This window comes from Corvus kubaryi, unplaced genomic scaffold (assembly GCF_017639235.1).
Source record: "Corvus kubaryi isolate FWS band 111438036 unplaced genomic scaffold, C.kubaryi_AGA036_p1.0 split1-37296, whole genome shotgun sequence".
Taxonomy (NCBI): Eukaryota; Metazoa; Chordata; class Aves; order Passeriformes; family Corvidae; genus Corvus; species Corvus kubaryi.
The window spans coordinates 18824943-18842286 of NW_024582075.1; the positions used below are offsets into that span (position 1 = coordinate 18824943).

At 37.6% G+C, this 17344-nt stretch overlaps 1 protein-coding gene across 11 annotated transcripts in view; it reads right to left on the reverse strand.

The window, feature by feature from the left end:
* ZNF366 (zinc finger protein 366) overlaps positions 1-15094 on the reverse strand; it is a 36999-nt gene extending 21905 nt beyond the window's left edge. For 3 of the 11 annotated variants that reach the window (XM_042012794.1, XM_042012786.1, XM_042012787.1), the window contains exons 1-2: positions 14974-15094; positions 3341-3384 (exon numbers count right to left, since the gene is read on the reverse strand). Coding sequence is in view for 2 of the 11 variants with exons in the window: in XM_042012784.1 (XP_041868718.1) it covers positions 13725-13985 (261 nt within the window). In the remaining 9 variants the exon portion in view is untranslated. Of the gene's footprint in view, positions 1-3340; positions 3385-6291; positions 6434-7305; positions 7353-13724; positions 14916-14973 lie in introns of those variants that run through there. The other 8 variants (XM_042012793.1, XM_042012791.1, XM_042012790.1 and 5 more) reach the window with 7 other exon arrangements.
* Between the last annotated feature and the right edge of the window lie 2250 nt (positions 15095-17344).

Here is a 17344-nt window from a genome sequence, read left to right on the forward strand (position 1 = left end):
AAAGTGTTTAAGTCAGTGACCAGCACAATCAGAGACGTGCTGTATAATCCAACACATAGAGGACTTAAAAGAAAAGGGGAAGTCTAAATATGGATCACCTTGTTGGTTTTTCTCCCCCTTAAATTGCTGTAATATATACATTAATTATTTCTTCTTCCATTCTGGTAGCAAAGCCTTGCTAAATTGAATGGAGGCATGATCTTAACTATGTCCAGAACCTAATTCCACAAAAACATGAGTTCTGAGGAAACCACAGAAGAGAAAACAGATTTGTCTCTTGGTGAAAATACAAAATATAGTTAGGGAACAGTCCCTTGTTCTTTAAATAACTTCAGCAGAGTACTTCAAAGTTTTAGTACAGGTCCATAGTACACTCTTTCTACTCTCTGGCTCTGGAGTAGCAGATGTCATTTTAATACTCAGCAACAAATAAGGCGGGAAGGGAGTTTGAATTTAAATTTTTTTGCATTATTTTAATATATTTTTATTTAAATATTTTTGTATTCAAATTATCACCTAAGAACCCTTTGTGTTTCTTATATAAGTACTTTAAAAGTTTTTTCTTTCTGCAGAATTTATTATTTAAAATGTAGTGCTATGTAGTGTGATTCTAAACATTGGATGGTCATTGCAAATTCTAGCTTTTATCAGTAATATATCTGCTACTTGGTTTTGAAAAATTGGTCTGGAAACTCACTGAGATGGAGATTTCCATGCTGTATTGGCCCTTAAACATAGCACCCTCCACTAAACTGAGCACTCCAGAACTTATTAAAAAGTCAGTTTCTGTAGAAGAGACAAGCATCCCCAAATTTTATTTCTTTATGCACATGGAAATACAATATTTTGAAAAAATAAAACCAAAAATTAGCTCTTATTGCCCTTTCAAAACAAGAAAAGAAATGTTACAGTGATTTGAGATAGTTGTTGAGGAATTTCCAAAATAGAATATCTATGCAGCGGCTAATAATCTTGTTAACATCCATGAAAGAGGAAGAGAGCTTAATGCAGAATATGAATTACCATTTACCTTCTCATGTCCACTCATTTCTAAGACAAACAATTCAAGAAAGTATGTAAATGATGCTATTCGCTCTACAAGCAAATATGTTGTTACAGGCTCCAGTTAATACCTGGTACTGGAGTCAAAGCAAATTTTCTTAAGAATTCAGTAGAATCAAGATTCTGCTTCCTGGATTAATCTTTCTGTCTATAGACTAATAATATGTCCAGCCATAAAAACGTGAGGTTATGAAGTTTCTCAAATTTAAACACTGACTACTACAGTTCTGATTTTTCTCCTGGGCAACACAATCACAAAGCCAGAAATAAGGCTGAGTGAAAGTGGTATGACAAAGGGAAATGGGTTACTTTATTAGGAGGTTTGCACTTATGTTTGCTCTTTCAGAAGAAGATGAAACAGATAAAAGTGGAGGAAGTCTAAAGGGGGCCAAATTGGCCAAAGAGCTTCTCTTCTCTGGAAGAGAAATTCCATGTTTAATTGAACACATAGGACTGTAGAAACCATGCCCTGTAAGAGTGCAATTTGAGGCCCTGAAATATGGCCATCTACAAACAAAGAATGAAAACTAACAGCTGTTTCTGTTGGATGTGGTAAGGATTAGTGATGAATATAACACTAATACATTTCTTGAGCTAAACTTGAGCAGTTGCTGAGCTTCAGCTTTATTGAACAAGCAGCTGGGTTTTTTCAATCACTGATTCTTGTCAACAGTTATTATGGGGATAATTATCATTTTCTTAATAGGTTTAATGAACTCTCGGTCTGCTCTTCCAAATATGTTTTGGTTTTAAATGTATTCGGTTATACAGCTGTTGAACTAAGCAGCTAATTATTTACACAGTTTTCTCTCATTTGCTATTTATGCAAACCTTGCATCTGTCTCAGGATCTGACCAAGGGATTTTATTATAATGAATTCATTTCATTTATATAGTGAAGTGCTCCAAACTGAATCTACACTACTTTAAGCTATTTGTCAAACTTTGAAAATGACAAGAACACCTGTGCAAAGGTGAATATGTCCATTACTGGTAAACAAGTATTTTCAGGTAGTACATATCTGATCCCTCCTTACAGTTTTCCCTGCTATTTTCCTTCAGTGGCAGCATGAATCTTTCTAGGCAGAAGGTAAAAAATCACATCCAAGCTCACATCAGACTTCCTCTAAAATCAGTGTCAAACCTACTATCCTATTCTTTAGAGAAGTCTGGGCAAGATGTGTGTTCCATCCATGTTCTCCAGGAATAAACATCCACATTTCAAGCAGAACATTTTGAAAAACGGGCTCCATTAACACATACAAAGTGTATGTTAATAAATTCAATCTGAGTATATACACCGTGTGCATATTATATATAAACTAAGTATATGTTAAGACACCCAAATCAGCCGTCATGTTTCTATGCTACAATATCCAAAGCTAACCTAAAAGATTATTTACATTTTAAATGAAGAGATTACTTCTGCCACAGTTTGGAGCTGGGAGAAGAGAAAAATTTGGACTACCTTGTGAAATTTGGACTACCTTGTAAAAATAAATATGGATTTACAGAAAGTATCCAAAATCAATGAGTGCAGATGCTGATGAGGCAACACAAATATAATGGAAGCTTTTAGAAAAACAGACCTGATCTGGGAATAATAGTCATTGAGTTTAGTAAAATCTTTTTCAATACCACTTCTACAAACACTTGTTTCCTCACTCTCACATGCATGTAGACCCAGTGTACAAATGAAGTCCATGATTCAATCATTAACTTAACTGTCTATGGAGATAAGGCTTCTTGCCCCATGCCTTTTATGAGGCATATGTCTGCTTAAGTGGAGAACACAATCAAGATAAAGATATTGCCCTAAATATTTTTCTTCCCATTTTGGATTACCATCACTAATAGAACCGGAACTGGTAATAAATAAACAATTGTTCATGAACATGACCTGGAATGACTGAAAATGAGAAGTGAGCCAGATCAGGTTTTTTCTTCCTACATTAGTATGATAGTACTAAGAAGCTCACTGTCTTTTCACTTCTCCCTGGGAAATTACCATCATCTGCTGGTAGCAGGCTTCAGGAAAAAACTTCTTCTTTCCATCAAGAAATGTGGGGTTTTTTTCACAGTAAATGCTTGGTAAAAGAAAAGTGATAACCTTGATAATTTTTCATAGGACATAATCAGAGCTCACTAAGGCTTGTGGGAAGACTTCCAATGAAGTCTGAAAGTACTTCTCACAGTTTGCCTTACTATTTGTTATACATTCTGTTTCCCAATGAGGTAGGAACCCATCTATTCCACAACCAACTGAAAAAAATACTTACATCTTCAGAAAGTATGTCAGCAGGCGGCAACCTCTGCAGACAAGCTTAATGAAAATCAAAGAAAGTTAGTTGATTAAAAAAATATGACAGCTTGACATGACAGAGTAAACAGATGCAACAAGCAATGAACTTTCAAGGATATCTTATTTATTAAATAATTTTTTTTCCCTTCATTTGCTATTTTGGCATCATCCCAGCTTCATGTTTGAAGTTTGGTTACTTTAGATATTCCTTCTGGTCTAAGGGCTTCCTATCCAGCATAGCTGCATTAATATTGTCTGGGAGGTGGCACCAATACAAAGAAATGGGACTTCTCACAGAAAACTCAGCAGTAGAAATAGTGTCCCTGCATTGTCTTTGCTTTTCATAAATTTTAGCATTTTAACTTGCAAAATTTTGTTGTATGTTAGCTGGGAAATACAGAATTTTAACATACCCATTTGCCTGCACTGACTATAGACTAGTCTTTTGAAGTAATCTTGTATTTGTGTGTAGCTTGTATTCGTTTCATCGTTTGTATTCATTTTTAGAAAGCAAGACACTATGAGCACTTTCACAGAGTATAGTTTCTTTGGTATTCATTATAATAGAGAAAATGCCTTAAAATAGTATCAAAATTATGCACATTCATGTTTCCATAACTTACAGATATTTTTATTTTGATAATTACTGAAAGCATTAAAGTAGGTTTTCAGATTTCCTCTGCTGAATGTCTGGAGCAGTCCCACCATGCAGACTGCCAAAGCTGTGCACTGTTTGTGGCATCAGAAGTGTTTAAATTATTACGGCATAATTTGCTTTTCTATGTTTGCATTGATTAGACTTAAACCAAAAATAAAGAAGTTGGCGGGTGCTGTAGTGAGGCAGTTGCAGATATATTTCTGCTCTCCAGTATGAGTGCTATGTTGTCAGTTTAGCAAAATGGTTTGCTATCCCTTTGTTACTTTTATGTGTGCTCTGTCCTTGCTCTAGGGACACCTTTGCTGTCATTCTCTCCACTCTCCTCTCTGGTGAGGGTGACAGAGAAGTATGGCTGGGTTCCCCACAGATCACCTGCCCTAGGGCCTTACTAGCAATGCCCCTAGCAGTACTTGAGCCCTGTGGACCTCTAGTCATTTCAGGTTATGTACAAAGTAGTTTTCAAGTGTACTTTAGGCTGCTGGTTTATTTTTCTTTTCCTTATCCTCCTTTCTCCTTTTTTTCTGTTTTTTCTTCCTCTTTATGAGTTTTCTTAGTTCTTCTCTTATATGTTCTTCCCTCTTCACTTCTGTGCTCCATCTGTTGTTCACTCCCTCTCTACTTCTCTATTCTGTTTGCTAAAATGTTCACCAACACAGAGAAAACCTGCATAATGAAACAAATGTTACATCACAGACTCTGAATTCAAAGTTAGCTGTTTACACAAAGTCACCCCAAACCACAGCTACATATAACGGGAGCCTGCAAGGCACAGCAAATTATCTGGTCTAAAAGTGTGTAAGGGGGCCAAGACACTATGTTCTCAGCTGAGTACCTCCATCTGCCTGAATTGCTGGTACAAACATGGAATTCAAGGCTGCTTTGGAGTGGGAAGGAAGGGGAGAGGGAACAGCTGTTTGCTAGCAGACCTCTGGGTCCAGAGTGCAGCCCTGCCCCATCTCTGCCCACAGCAGGGTGGCTCTGGCCTAACCTCTTGCCTTTCTCTGTTCCTCCAAAAAAACCTGTTAAGCATAGCTGAGAGGAAACAGAGCCTCTGGTGAGGCACAGGAGGATGTAAAACCAGGCATGTCAGCTCAGGCTAGCAGTGTAGCTAACCCAAGACACTGGTCTTATGAAGAGTACAAGAAACAGGAAGGCGTATTATGTCAACTTTCCAGCCTGATCTTCAGGCATCTTAAAAAACTTCCCACAAACAGATGGTAGCCTGAAGTTACACCTGGGAGGAATCCAGATTCTAGAGGGCTGGAGTCTGCAGCCCCTAACAATCACATCTGACTTCTCTCTGCTCCCTGCCCCTTGGCACTTGCACTTCTGTTTGTCTAAAGGTCCAGCTCCAGCCAAAGGAGACCAGAGTCACCAGCACAGGCTTTAGCTGGGGCACTCCCCTAAGAGGTTAGAGGTGTGAGTCCAAACTCCTTGAGAAGGAAATGAATCAGCCTACCATCTTGTGCCTGTTGTATTTTGCCCCAAATTTGATGCTGTCAGTGTATATTCAGCTGCATGTAAACTTACAGGACTGGGTTCCCAAGAGCATTTGGGTATAGGTATCCTGAGTTTTCAGACCCTGCCCAAAGCTCAGGGCTGACAAGATCAAGTTGGCCATAACAGTGACATTTGCAGCACATGTAGTAGAAGACTTTCAAATATGCAAAGTGTAATTGGTGCCAGCAGACAGGGTGGAAATGCAGTTTTATCCTGCCCTCACTGGGCATTGGAATTAATGATGGATTGGCCAGCTTTATCAGTTACTCAATTAAACAACTCTCATGCTAAGCAGACGACTTAATTCTCTCCCTGACATCACCTTTTTTGTACTGAAATAATTATGGAATATCTGGGGTGTAGCTGAGAACAAGATTTGGGATTAGACTGCAGTGAGGTGATGACAATCAGACAAATTTCTTCCTTTTCTCAAGCAGATAAGGAGATCTCATGTCATAGACTGGAACCATGGATATGTCCCTGCCTTTATAAAGCATGTGGAGTCACTTTAAACACTGTTTATAGAAGTCCTATCACTCCATCCCTGTTTCCTGTCTATCCCATATCTGCCACAGCAAATTAAAATAATACATTTTTGGCACTGTAGGAATCCTATGTGTTAAATAGTTTTTCCTCTGGAAAATTATCAAATAGCGTCCATGAAGCTTTAGGAATTTTTTTTTCTCTCCATACAGATATTATAAAAGACAGGGTGAACAGAAGAACAAATGAATAATATAAATATTAGGAAGGATTTTGTAGTAAAATACCGATGTTTGATAGAGTGTGGAGTCCTTGAGGAGATTGGATATAATCTTTCCACCTACAATGCACAATCATTAAACACTATAAGCAGAATGGAGAGTGTTTGAGCTATTATTTTAAGAAAAAAAAAAAAGAGTATGCAGAACATCCAAAATTAGAATGATCAAAAAAGCATGCCCTTCCATAACCCTCATGCTGTCCTGCTTGAGCTGTTATTTTGAAAGCAAACCTTTCACTGGCATTCATGACCTTTAAAAAGGAAATACACAGAGCTTTCCTTCCTACTGTAATCCCAGTGTCCTTATCACCTATATGGAGGCCAGAGAGATGGTCTGTTCTCCTCCCATGTCTTTGTTATCTTAAAGGGTAGCTAAGGGCCACCTTCAACTTGGTTCTTCAAGCCAGCCCACTGGCTCCCTCCATCAGCAGTTAATGGCACCTTCTGGGCATCACATGCACCTCAAAAAAGAGGACCAGATAAAATGTGTACACATGGCTGGAGAAGGGCCAAGTGAGAAGAGGGTTGTATGGAAGAAATTTCATAAAAAGTTTCCAAAACAGATTAAGTTTTAATGAAAGGCTAGGTTTTCTTAAACATGGAAGAGGATTATTAGTCCTCAGAAGGACCATTGCTTTTTGTATTTCTTTTGTGCTCATTTCCTTGTTTCACACATTCAAAACTCATAGTGAAACTGAAGGTCGCTAAAGTGGTAGGTATTTCATAAAGTGTGTTTCAGGAAGACATATTATATCCTATAAGAACTGAAAGAAGAGGATTTCACCCACAGAGTGACAGAAGTGTATATATAAAAATGTGTGTACATGTTTATAAAGATATATCTGCTACCAAACACTTCTCTTGGTGTCCAGTTATTAAAAGTAATTACCAGATAATTCTTTCCTATTTGTTTAGGAAAGATGAATAAAATTTATTTCAGTTGAAGTCTGAGCAGATTTCTTGCTGGAAAAGCTGCTTGGCTATAATGACTGATTAATCCTTATTAGCCTCCATTACTCACTTGTAATTAAGCTGGCTTAGTAGTGACTTAGATATTTCCCTCTGAACCTAAGTACAAGAGAAAACAGTAAAGGAATTAAACATATCAATGCTATTCTTAGGACACCACTGTGTTTATTTTGTTGAGGCCCAACAAGAAAGAAAATTAAGAATCATATCAATAAGACAGAGTTTTAAAAGGCTCTTAAGGCAAATTGCTGAGGCATTGGAAGGAACTTCATTTGATTTATCTGCAATTTGATTCTGCCTTCCAAACTGCCTGAGCATAAAACCTCTGTTAAAGCATTGAAACTGTGCTGAATATGCCTTTATTGTCCAGAAAAAATATCACTTGCATATACATCTCACAATTTCATTCAATGAGGGTTCATTTTTTAAAAATCAGTTTATTTAGTTTGAAGAGAAATGTGTTTACTTCCTCAGTTCCAGCAGAGAATGGTATTTTCATCTGATCATATGAAGTACCTGCAAGAAATAATTTAAGACACCTTGCTCACTGCCTTTTCCCTTCACTTGTGGTGCCAGACTTGAATCTTGTCCTTGGCTGAACAAAATACTTTCCCTGTCTGATGCCCAAAACACATTCTACGTATTGCTCTTAATTATTTTGTTAACTTCTAGAAAGTCTTAAAAAGAAGCACAAGTTTGTTGCCAAAACTACAGAAAATCTGAAATTTGAAACAAATTTTATCTTGCTTCTGTAATTTTCATCAATTGGAAAAGAAATTCCTATGGTAAATATGGGGGGAAATACTTGAGGTTAATTATTTTAAACTGAAACAGATTTAAAATGCTAGTTTTACTGAATTCAATAAACTAACATATGGAGTGGGAAAGACAGCTCACACTTAGCCGAGTATCACCAGGAGATACTGGAACAGAGACTAAAATCACAAATAAGTAAGCAATTATTTGGGGGGGGGGGGGGGGAAGAAAAGAAAAAAAACAAAAAAGAAAAAATAGTGAGAAGAAAATCAATATAGCTCAAAACCTGAAGTTCTGAACATTTCCCAAACCACTCTAATACTAATCCTTCACCGTGAGTGATGACAAAGGCTTGTTCTGGATACTAACTCAGTTCAGATTTTCATCACAAAGAAAAGGAAACCAAAAAACCCCATCAAACCACTGTGACTCTACAGCATGACTGCATGAATGGCCAACCAGCATTATAAAATGAAGTTTTGCGAGGAATCACCATATATATTAATATAACTATCTTATCAATCCCTGCCCACACCTCCATAACCCTACCCCCGATCATTCTATCCAGGACTTTTTCCCTGGGAAAAAAAACAAGTATCACATACAAAAACCTGGAAAATTTAATAGGAATTATTGCTGTCTTTTATAAAGAATAGTAGGTAAGGGTCTGGTCTGAGCATGGGAACATTATCCAGTGAATTCTGTCATGACTTACTGTCCTAACCACATTCAGTGCCTTCCAGTGGGAGCCTGATCATGGTTTTTTAGCAGGAAACAAACTAGTCAAAATCCTTACAGCAAGTAATTAGGGTGACTCCTGAGTCCTGATCATTTTCCTGCAGAATCCAGTGATAGCCATTCAACTGCTTTCTTTACCTGTGGCTGAAGTTTAGGTGGGATTCACTTTCTGTGGGATGCGAAAAAATCAGTTAATGTGTTTGGAATGAAAGATTGGTGTTTCCATTTTTCTGGCAGAAGAAAGAGGAGTTGATGAGCACCATTTCTCTGATGTATGTGACTTTTTCTGTGACATCCCAACAAAATGCTGCCTACAGACATACAAAATTCTTCTGGAAATCTTGATGACTTCATATTGTGAGTGCAGCATTACGCAGGAAAACTGTTGGATATAGCATTCATGCTGGTGCGATTCCTTGCTGTGGTTCTATAGAAAAAATATTTTCCTGCACATTTACAAATGGATGGGTTTAATTTCTGGTGAATCTATGAACAAATTGTTGTCAGCTTGCTCTTCCAGGAAGTCCTCTACAGTTTTCTGGAATTCCTATCACAGGACAATGGTTTTGGACAAATACAGGGTGATCTTCATAGCTTCAGAAATCTGCACTAAGAAACTGACCCAGTGTGGGCTGGTGCCTACCAGATAGTTCAAACAACTTCTGCTGTTCCTTAGAAGCTGACAGATGCTCTAAAAACAGGTCATCGTTCCCTTTCCACCTCCTGATATTGTTTTCATTACACACATACTCTAAATAATTTTAAGAAAAAGCAGACTAGTAGAAAAATATTATGCTAACTGGAAGTATTGTATGATAGACACTCCATTTTCAAGTAATGCTCTCTAATAATTTTTAGCTGGAGCTGAAGCACCAAGCTGAAATACTACATGGCTTAAAAAGCAACTCAGAGAAACAACTAAACCTGAAAGAGTCACTACTTTCTGATACATCCATCCTGGACAACTTTAAAGTACAAGTTTGGTTTAAATCCAGTGTACTGCATGCTGGTAAGAGCACATACTCCTTCCAATTTACAAAGACTTTAGTGGCAGGTCCAGCTTAGAGCCCACCATAAAACAGAAGGTCTTTCATCACTGTAAAAAGAGTCTAATAGTTACATTGCAACCCTGAACACAGAAGACTGAAGTGGCTCTTTGGGAGCCAGGAATAGCAGCAATTGAATGAAAAGAAGACCTGAAGAGATCTTGTCCTTCCCAGGCAACACACTTGCGGCTTATCAGAGTGGCTGGTGTCAGAACAAGAAGGAGCGAAGCCACGTGCTTCTCTCCCAGACCCACCACATCTGGTCCTCCACTGTGGGAAGACCAAGCTTTAAGATTCTTCCGTGTAGGGAAATTAGGTGGTGTCTATTCTTCGTCAGGCCTTCATCAGAGGACTGCGTGGGTGGTGCCTACTTGTTGTGCACTAGTATCCCTTCTACTACAACATCATCCAAGAAAAACTAAGCTAAAAATGTATGCTGCTTCTCATGGCCTTGATTTCAATCTCAAATTGGTAAAGATGTTATCAGTGTAGGAAGCTCACTTTACCTTGTAGCTTTTAGCAATTAAACCAATCTTCAATTTTGTATTTTTCAGTGTTCTCTGAATTCTAGTACTTCTAATGAGCATATGCAGATGAAAAATTGCATGTTTCCAGGTTTGCTTTTTCGAAGATTCACAAGGGAAAAATAGGTTTTCAGGAAACATGATCTTTACCCTAAGATTTTTCCTTTAAATCAAATTCATTCCTGCATATCCGCAAAGTAGAAGGAAAATGTGTTAGTGTTTTAGCTGTCATGGTAGAAGAGAGAGGAAGGGAAGAGAAATTATAAACAGGGTGGTATTTTCATCCTACATTTAAATAATTAATAATGGGTTTTTTCTAACATAAAAAGCAGGAAATAAAAAATGAAAGTTTAAAAAAGGCAATTATTCACATAATTTCTTCCCATAACCCCCAGAGCACAAAAATATTTTCTTTTATTACATGATTACTTAGCTTAATTACTACCAGTGACATTACAAGTTTTTACAGTACATTAAGAATTGTTGGTTGAGAAAGAAAATGCTGTGTTTTGCTTATCAAGAGCAGAGTAACATGTATAAAATCATTCGCTTTACAGAAGCAAGTCAAAAAGTTTTAAAGTTTGGAAGGAATTAACCAAACATTAAGTAATATTTTTCACTGGATCATTAGTATTTTAGAAGTCAGGCAAGAAGGAGTAGTCCCTGCCAGATAGATATAAACAAAATATACACATCCAGCATGCAACTCTATGTGTGTTTTAAGTAAGTGCTGAGGATTAACTTAGGCCTCTTCATTGGATAAAAATCTCAATATCATTTATAAAGTGCCCCTGCATTTTTACAGCAATGGAAAGCTGCAGTCCCAATTTCAGAATATCAGATTTTCAGAAAAAAAGAATAATCCCAACTAAACTTTTGTCTCTTTCCCCACCCCCAACGCCAGATTTGTTTCTTTCTTTTTAAAGGCTTTGCATTATTTGTGTCTCTGTAATTCTTTCACCTACAAGATGACATTCCTTCCTTTTCAGTGGTCTTCTGAGATCGTAAACTAGGTCATGGAAAACTACTGCACTTAAGAAGAAAGTAACTATTTGGTTTTCATAGGTGGTTTATTTTTAAAAATTGGTTGGGTTATAAAAGTAGTCCATCAAACAAATGAATAATTTGACAACAATCTGTAGCAGTCTCACAGCATTTATAAGGTCTGTTTGAAGGAGTAGTTTGATTGGATCAGTTGCTACTGAAGAACGTGCGTTGATGCTCAGAAACTATGGATCATTTTTTATCAAGTAGTAAGTAAGATGTTGCCTTACACACTGTTGATTTGTGTCCTTTAACCACAGCCACAGGAAAGCCCTATTACCTTCTGCAGCCTTTACTGCTTTTGATTATTATGGTGCCATTCTGCTGACACATACAGAAGAGTGGAGCAGTCCACTCAGAAATCTTTCTGCACCATTGAGCCTGCAGTTTCAAAGACTGGAAACAACATAAATGCTGTCTGAGATCCATACTCTTCTGTCTCAGTATATGGGGTTTGTCTTGGGTTGCTTCCATGATTCGCATCCCCTCATGTGTATCCTACTCTAAATTGTGTATATCTCTCTGGCACTACTAGGAACAGCACTTAAAGATACGACTCTACATTTATCCATGAAATGCACATCATGTCTTTCAGACTACCACTGCTCTGCACCCAGATAGTCCTAAAACAGGCTCTGGTTGATAAGCTTGTTTGTAAGACTGAAAAACAAGTGAAAAAAACCTCCTTGAGATTCAAATATTCAAATTATCTCCTGGTCAAAAATATACTTTAGACATGCCAAAATGTTAGTAGGAGTGTAACTCAGTGCTACTATTCTGTATCTGAAAAGTGTCAATAGTTTACACCATTAAAGAGGCTGGTCCTAAATATAAAAAGGTAATTGACATTTACAGAATAACTTCTCTTAATTTCTATGCTTTTTGAACCAGATCTGTTAACTTGGGATTTCCACGGACTACAAATTCTTTCTGTAACTTCTCTGCCATTACTGGTATAGTTTTGTTTTTCTATTTCCAAACAAAAGCAATATTCTTCTATATTTTATTTCATTATAATTGAGAACAAATCAAATGGAAATAATGGTTTTAAATAATTCTCTGAGGAAATATATACACTGACTGACCATTTACTTATTTATGTTATACACATAACTGTGGCTATAAGCAGTAGAAGCAGTAAGACTTCAAGCAAAATAAACACAACCTGTCTCTTTTTATTCTTGGTTTGTTGTGTGAATAATTGTTATCATTTTAAGATTTGAGTCATTAACTATTAACAGTCCAGTTTCTCACAAATATTGGGGTGAATAACTGAAAATTCATTTCACAAACATTTAATTTGTGCTGTGAACTGCAGTAGTAAATCTGTACCCAATCCAAAATCAGACTATAGCTTTCTCTGCTTGTAAATATCTCAGTGATGTAGGAATAACATGTCAGCAAAACAAAAATCATCATCCTGACACCTCAAGAAAGATATTAGTTCTGTTACAGGCTCCTGTTGTATTAAATCATCTTACAATAGTTCTGGCAATAAATTATAGAGGCGAAAACAAATAAACTCCAGAAGATTGCAAAGATGTATTTTTTGAAGGAAAGTAAACCTAATAGGTAAAATCTACAAATGACGTTCAAACTTCAAGGTCTGTTTTTAACTGTCAAATTACTAAGTGTTCCTTTAAAAAACCTCTTTCTCTGTGCTCATTATTGGGAACTGGGTTTGAAAACAGTATATACTGGTTTTTTTCACCTACCAGGATTTGAACAAACTTGTTCTTATTTATGTATTTCAGACAGTGTCTCAGAGAAAGAATATATTGTTTACATGATCTAAATCAAGAATACACCAATGTTTATCATGTTCAGAAACAAAATCTGTACCTAAAGGCTGCAGCTTGCTCTTACCTACATGATAAACTAAACTTCTGAGCTAACCAGACCAAAACTTACAAGTGAGTGCAATCCAGACTAATACCCTGCAGTTTGAACAAAATACCACTAAAAACACAGAGCTTGTGTAATTTTTTGTGTGTGTTTGGAAGACTCCTATACGTCTCACTTGATGTAAAAACTGGTATTCCAGGTGTTTGACATGTAACTGTCAAAATAGCTGTCCAAATCATCTCTTTAATTTGAATCAGTATTTAGTCACATAAAAATAAACCCAGATATCCCGAGTGGAAGATGTGGCAAATGGTTTTCATGGCAAGAAGTGGCATACGTTTGTTATTAGCAGATAACAAATTGTTTGTGGGTTGTGTATAACCAAATAAACTATTGACTGGTAGCAAACTAGACTGAGCGGCAACATTAAGCTAAGGAGTTCAAGAAACAAGTTATTCCATCTCCTTTGGCAGAACCCCCTCTGGCTGCTCCCAAAGCAAAAGGAATTTACAACTTACCCAGAAACTGGGCTGAACTTGTGGTAGATCATGCCTTCTTAGGGGAAAAACTTGCAGAAAGACACCGGATAGAGGGAGGCAAAAAGTCCTTTCCACTAGTTGTTTCAGTGAGGAGTGGGAGCAGAAGGCTGTCCCAGGGCGGAAGCGCAGCCCAGGTACCCTGGCGGGAACAGGAGCTGGAGCAGGGCAGCTGGACCTGCCTGCCAGCCCTCTGCAATATCTGCCCACCACTTGTAGCCTCTCTGTCTGGGCTCTGGGCATCCTGCAGAGGACTCTGCACTTCAGAGAGCAGCAGCTTGAAGAAATACTGAATCATAAGGTGAACAAGTTCTCCTTCTGCAAAGAAATGGACACCTGCCCTATATGTGCCCCACTTCTGCATTCTGCTTCTATAAAAGTGTGCAGGGGGGGATTTTTCTCATGCCATATTTGAAACATACGCTTGCATTCAATCACTCATTTTACATGGCAATTCTGATCATTCTGATGCATTTATGAACAGCATGAAAAACATTATTGATGTCTACAAAAATGCAAACAAGAGATACAAAATTGAGTCCATCCTACTACTGATGTGGATGATCAGCCTCAGTGTTGTTATGTACTACGCAACATGAACCTTTTCTTTTGTTTTGTTGTATTTCAAGTGAGAGCCAGGAACTATCTTACCACCTCTTAAATGTCACTGTTCCTAGACTAATCATATACACAGATGAGTAGAGATAAACATGTGTAATCCTAAACACAATGCAGTTTGAAGGGAACAAAAACAGCCCCAGTAATTCTTCTCCCAGTATAGCACAGGTTGGCATGTTGGAGCAGACTTCAGTACTGGCAGATGATAAATGAAATACATTGATTTCTCTATGACAGCTCCTCTCTATATTTTACAAATGGCCCATTGAATCTTGCTGAAACTGTTGGGATAAAGTTAGTGAAGCCTGTAAGAAGATTCTGGTAGCAGAACTTACATATGCAAAATTCACAGCAGGTTATATTATGACTATTATCATCCTTGTTGGAAAATACTTTCCTATCTGCATAGGTTAAACCATACGGTAATAGCACCAGTATCTAAAAACCAGACTGCAGGTATCTCTAGCGTAAATAGACTTCTTGTTAATGCATATGGTTATTATTCTTTTATCAGTTAAATGTGTATCTGATTAACACCTTTTCTTAATACAAAAGCAGATATATATATTGCAGTTCTAAAGAGTTAACCATAAAAGCATTTTACTTAACTTACCAGTTGTTGAAGCTGGAAGGAATCTTGCCCTAAACTCTACCTGCTCTCATGTTTGTAATATCTGTCTCTCTCTCCCGCTGTCTCCCTCCCCCCCGTGCAGAGACTGCAGTAAACTTAGAAAACTAGCAGGGACAATGTTTCAAATGACTTAAGAAGGAGAACAGGAACAGTCATTTCGTTCTCTTTTTTTTTTTCAGATGAGTACAGTACCTTCAGAAAGAAGGAAGGAAGGGAGGGGAGAGGAAGTCAACAACCCTTTGCTTTCCTGCAAAAAAATAAGGAAACAGCAGATAGCAATCTCGTTTTCTCTCAAACAAAATGTTTGGAAAAATAAATATATCCAATCCAAAAGGAATTCCTCAAGTATTATATCTGCATTAATGGCTTCATAAAACCTTCTTTACAGCTTGTTATGTGCAACTACATGAAATGAATTTCCTAAGTAGTGGGTAGGAATAAGACACCCATATCTTACGCAGAACAATTAGCCGTAAGCTTGCATAGATAATGAAGGCTTTTACTCTAGAGAAAGACTAATCATAGATGTATACACGGATCTTGTTTCCATGGTGATATAGGTAAAAAAATGCCTAAACCCCCTCTTTACTCTGATCACAGGAAAATAGCACATTGGCTATTTATAGAACACTGTGGGGGAAAAAAAGGGGGATAAAAGGGGTCAGAAAAGTGGCAAGGATCCCAGCCTGATACTCGCAGTGCAATAACGAATAATTGATTTCAAAGAATGGCAGCATAGAAGGCATACTGATTTATCCAAACAAAACCAATGTACTATGTTCTAGAACAGATTTTATACTTTATTCGTTCCTTTCTTTCTTTCCCCATCAAACATATTTTCACAACCAGATACTGGCCAGCTGGCTGAAGTTATACTTGGGATAAGTTTAGCCCATTGTGCTCCACTGTGTTTTTGTTTGCTTGTATCTTTTCCCCTAACTTTATCTGTCATCTGAAGGTCATTTATAGTGATTAGATGCTCCCTTTCTTTCCCCATTAATTTTTTTCATCCTAACATACTTGCCAGTAAACACCTTCACACTGTCACGGGAGCTATGTTTTTAGTTTGTCTGGTAATGCAGGAGTGAATTTGGATCTGCTTCTCAACAAGCAATTCAGGTTGATTTCTGTGAAAGACTTTTTAAAAAGCCTTTTCAAGAGGCCTTCTCCTACACCCTCTGCATCCAGAAGTTGCTCTGGAAGCAATATCTAGATCAATGCTGCTGAAATAATTGTATTACTGCTGTAAATCCAGTTTTAATGGAAGGACAAGTTCGTATGTTATCCCATAAAGATTACTATTTCATTTATTGTACAATAATAAGAATAGATAGGCTCTAAACCAACATAGGAAATAGCTCTTTAGCACCTGTGTTTCTTTATGTGATTCCTGGTGCTGTTTCCTGAAGATATCTAGCAATTATTTTGTTGGAAAGGCTTCTATCTTAATATTTAGAAACTGAAATCTTTGATAAGGGACATCAGTATTTGACAGAGTGGTGCAGGTGCTGTGAGTGATCTCTGGCCTTACAACATCTCCAGGATTTTCTGCAATGGGCAAAACCATAACAAGAGGGTGAATTTTAAAAGCAAAAGAATACAATGCACTTAGATTATATACTGCAAATGAAGTCCTTAATTCTCCCTTGGGAATGGAGGTCCTAATCAAACATATCTCCTGTGCATACTGAGCGCAAGGGAAGGAAAGAGGTATGGAAGGCCACTGAAGTAATGTATTGTCCTGCAGGGTCAGCCTAATAGCACAAAACCATTAATTTTGTTTCAAAATTGTTTTTCATGATCTTGAAGATAGTAGAAACTTCCAGGCCATTCCAGACAGTTTAATTTATTTATTTGCCAGGCACAACAGGCTAATGAGACCCTGTAGGCTGCCATTATGCAGGGTTTTGTTTCTCTCCACTGGGAACCCAATACAGAAGCATATTTGAAAACCTATGCTGATTAAGTTAGGATCATTCTTAAGTAAGTCTCTGAGGGTATGTGATAGTCTGCATAGTCCTCTGTGAAGGACTTAATTGTCACAGTCCTATACTTGTTCTTCTCTTTCCTTGAGGACTGCAAAGCTAAGGAGCTGGACGCAAATATCTATGAAATGCCTTCAATAGGTTATAAGACTTTTCTATCCTGATTGAAGGGGACTGTGAGAGGCCCTTCTTCAGCAAGGACAGCAGGAGATGGGAGGTCTTCCTTCACTTAATCCTACCTCAGGCTCCATTGTCAGCAGCCTTTCTACCACCCAAGAGGTCAGGACTTAGTTGCCCCAGACAAGTCCAGGTAGAGTAATCTTGCTTCCTAGGATGCAGCCACTGAAGTACCTGACCTGTTCTTACTT